The sequence below is a fragment of the Terrapene carolina genome, unplaced genomic scaffold, assembly GCF_002925995.2.
Source record: "Terrapene carolina triunguis isolate 2854851 unplaced genomic scaffold, T_m_triunguis-2.0 Scaffold384, whole genome shotgun sequence".
NCBI classification, from domain to species: Eukaryota; Metazoa; Chordata; order Testudines; family Emydidae; genus Terrapene; species Terrapene triunguis.
The window spans coordinates 127025-135388 of record NW_020664735.1 but is presented as its reverse complement, the minus strand read 5'-3'; the positions used below and the strand labels follow the sequence as shown (position 1 = coordinate 135388).

At 56.1% G+C, this 8364-nt stretch overlaps 1 protein-coding gene across 1 annotated transcript in view; it reads left to right on the top strand.

Annotated features, from left to right (window-relative positions):
- LOC112123229 (E3 ubiquitin-protein ligase TRIM39-like) overlaps positions 1-8106 on the top strand; it is a 34349-nt gene extending 26243 nt beyond the window's left edge. The window contains exon 2 of the mRNA XM_026658013.2: positions 7038-8106. Coding sequence (XP_026513798.1) covers positions 7038-7636 — 599 coding nt within the window. The 3' untranslated portion in view covers positions 7637-8106. The remainder of the gene's footprint in view (positions 1-7037) is intronic.
- The last annotated feature ends 258 nt before the right edge of the window (positions 8107-8364 follow it).

Sequence of the window (8364 nt, the reverse complement as noted above, 5' to 3'; positions counted from 1 at the left end):
GAGGCCTGGACTGGGCCCATTGTGCTGGGTGCTGCACAGACTGGTAATGGATGACGTGTCTGTGCCTCTCTCCTGGGACATGTGAGGGCTGCGTTGTGTGGCCACCGTTCAGCACTGGCCCAGCCCCCATTAGCCAAGGCTGGCCGAACTTTCTGAGCTGGAGGAGGGGCCAGTCTGGCTGCTGCGGTCTGACCTGGGTCGTGTGCTGCTGGGTAACAAGCTGAATCCTACGGGCCCCTCGTCTGCTCTGAGCACAGCCCAGTGTGAGGTTGGGTCAGTGGTTTGCTGCTCAGTGAGTGAGACTCACTCACAAGAGTGTGACCCTGTCACAACGGCTGAGCGTGAGCTGCCCCCGTCCAAACCCCTCCCCACAACCCCAGCGCAGAGACGGGGGAAAGGGCACAAACCTGACAGTGAGGAGGGACAGAGAAGTAACTAAGGCAGAGGAGAGGGGGACTGGGAAGGTTCAGTGAGCTCGGTCTGTGATTGTTGAACTGGCCCTTTTATCCCACCCCCGCCGCTCCTCTCTTCCCACCCACCCCCAGCAGGGGCAGTGGAGGCGGCCAATCTGGGTGTGTCTGTCCCGGCTGATGGAGGCTGTGCAGTCAGTGCCAGCTGCAGGGCCAGGATCTCAGGGCTCTGGGGAGCAGGAACCCCAGGCTGTGGGGGAAGCAGCTTCTTCTCTGTGACTAGCTGGAGCCAGCACATCCCTGCTCCCCTCCCCGTTCACTGCTCCCAGCCCAGCACAGTCTGTGCCCACTGGACACGGCTGGGCTCTGGGCCATTCCACACCCCTGAGCCTGTCGGGATCCTGAGCCAGTCACCTCAATGCCTCGTTCTAGGGGATCACCAGCCCCTGGGGAGCCTCTGCCTTGTCTGCCTTGCTGGACCCCAGAATGGACCCGGCTGACGGGTCCCGTTCATTGTACCTACAAGCTCTGTTTTAGACCGTGTTCCTGTCATCTAATAAACCTGTTTTACCGGCTGGCTAATAGTCACATCTGACTGCGAAGTGGGGATGCGTGCAGGACCTTTGGCTTCCCCAGGACCCCGCCTGGGCAGACTCGCTGTGGGAAACGCACAGAGGAGCATATGCTGAATGCTCCAAGGTCAGACCCATGAGGGTGAAGCCGTGTGAGCTTCTTGCCCTGAAGACCGTCTGCTCCAAGGGAGTGTAGGCTCCCCAAAGTCCTGACTGACTTTGTGGGGAGCAGTTCCAGAGCATCGCCCGGGGACTCCGTTATGTTCTGCAGCTGGGGTGAGGTGGGGGTACTTCCTGCCTTGCTGCCACAAGGAAATCTGCAAGGCCCTTGGCCATAATTTTATTCTCGTCACTGAAGTATGAAGAGTCCAGGAGTTTGATTCCCCAACTTTCTATGTAGCTCATGTCATGGCTAAAATCCCTCGTAGTCTTCAGCATTTCATAATTCAGACCAACTCTTTGACCACAGCAGAGGTAGTCAATAGCACTAGGTTTTCATCATTGATGGGATGGTCGTGATGGGCTGTCTACAGAACTTCCCTCTCAACCAGATACACACCAGATGTGTTCATCACAAAATCCTTTAATGTTCCCCCAAGTATGGCTGAGGTCAGCTTAAATATGGCTTTTTACACCCAGCACTAGGTAGTTGAACAGCATAGTACAGTTTAGCGTTCCATTACATCTCCCCCTTCAAGTTCTACATTCCTACCATTTATAATATTTACATTATCGTACTGTCTTTCAAGTTCAGTGTGGATCAGTCTGTTCTGTGTCTCTGAATGGTGCTGGTCTTCTAATTACACGACCCAAACAGGTGACAGCTTGGTCATCTGGCTGTCCATTAGTTCCATTGACTGACTATGGTCGGTCTGGAATCCTTGAGTCATCTTGTTGTTCTGCATCCACCATCTGTAAAGTTTGCTCAGTTGATTGTTCTTTCTGAAGAACAAACAATAGATGTTGACAGTTTCTGTTGAACTCTCTTCTCTTGGTCTTGATCACATACAACCTGGGTGTTGAATTTTCTTTCTTTATAACAGCTGGAGTATTCCATTCTTTTTCTCCATCCAGTTTCACATAAAGATGGTCACCAGGTTCTAGGTCTGGTAGTTTTCTGAGTGATGTCTGTTGTAAAAGTGTTCCTAAGCTCTCCTTTTCATTCGATTTGGTTACTCTCTACATGTCTGGCAACTTTGGAGAAAGATTATTTCAAAAGTTGGGAGGGTCGTTCTGAGTTTTTTTCCCATCAGGAGTTGTGCTGCACTATATCCAGTAGTTGCTATTGGTGTTGATCTTTAATTCAGTAGAGCAAAGAATGGATCTTCCTGTTGAAGGATATTCTTGGCTGTCTGTACAGCTCTCTCATCCTCTCCATTCGCTTGTGAGTAATATGGGCTTCTCGTAATATGAGGAAGGTCATATTTTGTTTGGATAAATTAAATTTTATTTCAGTGAGTTGTGGTGCATGCTCTGTCACAAGTTCTTCTGGAACCCTGAAATGACCAAAAGTGCACTTCAGTTGCTCTATAACACTCTGGTATGTTACATCTTTCATGTACACTATTTCTATACACCTGGAAAATAGTCCACGACTACCAGGTAAAGATGTCCCCTGAATTCACATAAATCTGCAGCTAGTCTCTTCCAAGGTCTCTTTCATTCAAACTAGCTCCTTGTTAATGTCACTAATTACTACTGGCCATATCTTTCTTCCCGCCACCTTCAGGGAAAGAGCTATGGGAGCCTGAGGGGGAATTTTTCTCCCAAGGGCAAATTTAACAGCAGCTCTGGAGTGTTTCATAGCTGATATCCTGAACCTGGCCTGCCCGTACCTGTGCATTTCTGGAGATGTTGACAGTCATTCACTGCAAGTCACTGGGATTTGGGCTCCTAAGTTGCTGGGACACATTTTAAATAGTGCTGGGTGTACTTTTGGCGGTAGTTTATTTGCTGATAAAATTATATTTTGGGTTGACAGAAACTATTCCTGAATCCATGTCAAGATTGCTGAATAGTTTCAATGACCAGAAAAAGGTGCTGCCCCTTCCCTTCTAGCCTTTAGCCCAGTGGCAGGGTTCTCAGCTGGGAGTCCCAGGTTCAATCCCCCCAGGTGCTGTGGGGAAGGAACTGGAAAGTGGGTCTACCCCTGTCTCAGGTGAGGGTTGGAACCGCTGGGCTCTGGGTGTCTGATGTGGAGCTCCCTCAATCTCTCCTGCTGAAGATGTCCCCCTGTGTCTAAACACTGCCATGGGCACTGGGCCAGAGTGTGGGAGTGAGAATGACTCTGCAGCCCAGTGGGTTGGGCCCCACCTGGGAGCCCAGAGTCCAGCTCCCCTGCTACAGTGACACTGCAATTATTGATCCATAACCCCAGTGAGGGGAGGGATTACGGCCCCTGTCACAGCAGTGTCTAAGCCATATTGATGCCCCACTGCAAACCCCTAGTGCAGATGTGCTGCGCAGGTGTGAACTGAAACTGGCCCCTGGTGCAGTTTCTCCCAGATGGAGGGGGCAGCAAGTGGGGAAATGCCCCCTCCCCTCCCTACTGCCCCAGCCTCATTAGGAATGACCCCTGTTCCCCCCAGCACCCCTCAAGTCTCATTCCCCCACTACCCTGCCCCCTTCCAGCGACCCGAGACATCCTGCCTGTGCCCAAGCATGGAGAGTCCCAGCTGCGCCCCGTGGGGCAGGGCTGCACCCCAGTGTGTGTGGAAATGGCACCGACCTGCTCTTAGCAACAAACCAGCCACACACGGCCCCAAAGCAACAGAGATTCCCTGGGGCCTGCCCCCTTCACCTTCTCTCCTGTCCCCCTTCACCTCCCTCTCCCGCCCTGGCACCTGCCTCTCCCTTACCCTTCCCTCACCGCTGTGCCCACCTGATCGCTGCCTCTATCCTGTCCCCTCACCCTCACCCCAAACTCCTGCTGCTCCCCTGGGCCCCTGCCCCTCTCCCCCCATCTTGTCTTCTGGCATATTTCCCTGCCCTTCACCCACCTCTGCCCCCCGGCACCTGCCAATCTCCTCATGCCCCCTGTGTCCTCTGGATCCTGCTCCTCCCTTACCCTTCCCTCACCCCTGTGCCCACCTGGCCCCTGCCTCTATCCTCATCCCTTCCCTTCTTCTCACCCCCTTTCTGCTCCCCTTGACCCCTGCCCCTCTGTCCCCACTTTACCTCCCTGGCACATGCCTCTGCCCCCCTGGAACTCACCCCTCCCTTCTCCCCCGCCACCATCCTGGCACCTGCCCCCTCTCCCAAACATCCTTTGCACCCTGGAGCCCACCCATCACTTTACCTCCCTGCTACCTCTTGGCATGAACCTCTCCCCTTTCTCCCTCAGCTGCCATATCTCCCACCCCTCCCCTCACCCCCTCTGCCTCTTCTTGCCCCCCACCCCTCACCCTCCTCTGCTGTCTTGGCTCCCGCCCTTCTCACCCCACTCAGCCCCGCCTGGTATCCATCCCTCTCCCCACCCTCTCTGACCCCTGGCACCCGCCCCTTCCCCCATCCCCCTGTGCCCATCCCTCCTCTAGCCCCACTCTGACCTTCTGGCTCCTGCCCTTCCTCGATCCCCTCTCCTAACACCTCCCTTTGCCCACCACTCCCATCACCCCCCTCTCTGCCCCCTGGTGTCTATCCCTCCCTCCTCCTACCCTTCTGCTCAGCCCCCTCAATCTCCCTGGGCACCTGCCCCTCCTCTTGCCCCCTTCCCCCCAGTGCCCATCCCCCTTCACTCCCTCTGCTCTCTGACGCCACTCTCCTCATGCCCCTCTGCTCCCATGACTTGCCCCATTCCCTGCCTTTCTCATGCCCACCCCTCCTTTCACCCCCCATCTGCTGGCACACACTCCTCCCCACCCCCTTCCCTCCTTTTCTCTGCCCCTTCCTTTTCCCCCTTCTGTTCCTCTGCACCTGCCTCTCCCCCTACTCCCCTGGCGCCCACCTTTTCCCTTGCCCCCTTCTGCCCCCAATATCTGCCCCTCCTCTTGCCTCTTGTTGTCCCTGGTGCCTTCCCCATTCCATGCCACACCAATGTCCCCCTGGTGCCTGCCCCTCCCCTGCCTCATTGCTCCCTGCCCACCTGCTCTCCCTCCTGTGCCCCCAGCATTCACTCGTCCCTTTGTACCCCTCTAGCCCCCTGGAACTCACCCCTTGCCTTTCCTTCCTACCCACTGATGATCACACCTTCCCTCAGCCCCTGCTCATTTGCCTCTTGTGCTTTCCCCATCCCACATCCCACCACTTTCCCCCAGCACCCACCTCTCCCCCACTCTGCCCCCAGTTCCTGCCCCTTCCTTCTCCCACCCCGGTCCCCACTTCTCCCCTTGGCACAAGCCCCTTCCCTCACCCCCACCCCCTGGTGCCTGCCCATTCCCATTCACCCCACCACCACCTTCCCCTTAGTTCTTCCCCCTCCCTCCCCTCACCCTCTGCCTCCCTGAAACCTGCGCCCCTCACCCCCCCTTTAGTCCCCTGGTGCCAGCCCCTCTGTTCACTCCTCCTCTGCCCCCCTGAGGGCCATCTCTACCATAGCCCCCATCTGCCTCCATGGTGCCTGCCCCTTCCCTTGCCCCCTCTGCCCGCCTGGTGCAAACCCCTTCCCTTGCTCCCCTTTGGGTTCCCTGGTGTCTCCTAACCTCTGTGTCCCGTCCCTCACCTCACCCTCCCTCTGCCCCCCGGGTGCCCACATCTCCACACCCCTCTGCCCCTAGGGCCTGCCCTTCTCCACACCCCACTTTCTGCCCCCCTGGTGCCCACCCCTTTCCTCTCTCCCCTCCTTGCATCTACCACTCTGCTCATCCCCACCATCCCTCCTGGTGACTACCCCTTCCTCCTCCCACTCTGTCTTCCTGGCACCCACCCGTCATGCCCCTCTCCCCCTTTATAACTGCCCTTTACCTCGTTCCACTCTTGCCCCCTGGGGTCTGCCCCTCCCCTTGTCATCCCATGTCCCTCTGGCAGCTGTCCTACCCCTCACCCCTCTTTGTCCCCTTGTCACCTGCGCCATCTTCCACCCCCTCCTTTTCCCCTGGTGCCAGCCCCTCCTTCTACTCCCCCTCTGCCTCCTTAGCGCCTGCCCCTCTGTTCACCCCTTGTGTCCCCTGGTGCAAGCCCCTTCCCTTCCCCCACCCCTCAGTGCCACCCGCCCCTTCTCTAGCCCACCCTTTGGACCCCTGGTGCCCACCCCTCCCTTCATCTCTCTTTTTCCCTTGGCACCAGTCCTGCCTCTCACTCATACTCTATGGCCCTGATGCATGCACCTCCCCTTCCCCCTTGCCCCCCCATGCCTGCCCCTCCCATCATCCCTTTCTGCCCTCTGGCACATGCTCCTCTGCTCATCACCCTCCACCCCCCCGCAACCTCCTCTTGCCCTCCTCCACCCACTGCTGATTGCCCCTGCCCTAGCCAACCCCTCTGCCACCGGACTCCTGCCTCACTCCATCACCCTGGTGCCTGCCCATTCCCTCCCACCATGGTCCTGGCACCTGCCCCACTCCTCATCTCCCCCACCCCCTGGCACCGGTCCCTCCCCTTGAGTCACCCCTGCCCTCTGGAGCCCCCCCATTCCCTCACATCTCTCTGCCCCCTGGTGCTGCCCCTTCCCTTGCTTCCCTGTGTCCCCTGGGGTCTGTCCCCTTCTTCTGTCCTGGTGCCCACCCTCCCCTCAGCCCCTGGGAACCTGCCCCTCCCTTCACTCCCCTCTGTCCTGCTGGTGCCCGTCCCTTCCCTTGTCCCCCCATTGCCCTTGTGCCCGCCCCTCCCCTATGTCCCTCCCTCCACCCCCTCTGTCCTCCTGGTGCCCGATCCTCTTTTCCCCCATTGCCCTTGTGACTGCCACTCCCCCCTCTACTCCTGTCACCTGCCCCTCCCCTTTCCTCTCCTGGCATCAGCCTATTCCCTCCCCCACCCCTCCCCTGCTCCTCCTGCCCTTTCCCCCTCATTGTCTCCTCACCAGCAGACGGGCCCTGACTCCCCTCAGGCCACAACACCCCTCCCCTCCCGAGCAATTAACCGGGATGCAGGTTAATTTCCCTTTGGTCCCAGTGACCAGCCCCTGTCTCCGGCACTGACTCTGTGACTCTCTCCCCAGTGGACGTGACTCTGGATCCAGACACCGCAAATCCCTGGCTCGTCCTGTCTGAGGATCGGAAACGTGTGAGACGCGGAGACACATGCCAGGATCTGCCCAACAATCCTGAGAGATTTGATACGTACCCTGAAGTTCTGGGCACTGAGGGGTTCAGGGGAGGGAGGTATTACTGGGAGGTGGAGGTGGGAGACAAGACGAGATGGGACCTGGGGGTTTGTAGGGAATCTGTGAGCAGGAAGGGGCCGCTCACATTCACACCTGGAAATGGATACTGGGTCGTGTGGTTGAGGGATGGGGGATACAGGGCCCTCACCTCCCCCTCGACCCCCCTCCCTGTGAGCGTCAGGCCCACCCTGGTGGGGATTTTCCTGGACTATGAGGCGGGCGAGGTCTCATTTTACAATGTGACTGACAGGACCCATCTCTACACTTTCACTGACACCTTCTCTGGGAAGCTCCACCCTTATTTCTGTCCTGGTCAGATCGCTGGGGGTACAAACGCGGCTCCCCTGATAATCTGCCCGGTCCCAGCTCAGGCCGGAGGGAATCTCTGTCCCTGACAGCGACACCTGCGGCACAGACTGTCCCCTCCCCGTGCTGCTGCTCTTCCCACCCCCCAGCGGTGGGGGCCAGTTACTGCCGGGAACCAGACTTTGTGCTGACCGGACGCTGCCAGTTTCCCTTTTCAACTGGAGGTTCCAGTCAAAAACCAGACATCTAGGAACCCCCAGCCTTCACCTTTCCCCGTCTCCTGCCCCAGGGGTAGCAGATGGGGGTGGATGGGGTGCATTCAGTCCTGTCAGAATTTTCTACCCCTGTGAAATCTCAATGTAAAATATGAAAGGAAAAAGATTATTCTAATTTAGAAAATATTATTGTAACAAGGTGTAAATACAAGAACATTTTAATTTACATTTCAACAGCATTTCAAAAAGAAGCATCTAAACATATTTTTAGAAATGGAATTATTTACATTTATTTTTTGATTCCTCCCTCAAATCTATATTGAAGTTTAACTTCTGTAAATAACGTCATTTGTATTTCAACTGTGGAATTTCAAGAAATCCAAAACATTTATCTTAACAAAATAAACTATTAAATTGTCAGACTGGGTTGTTCAGTTACAATGTACATGTGTCATAAACATCACAACTACACACATGTGCAGCTGCTCTCTCTCTCTCCTGCATCCCCTCACCTTTATTGTCTTGAATTGTTCTCTCTGGAAGGCAGGGCACATACACCCACTTCCTGCACTACATCTTTGAAAATTTATAGGTGAAAAAAT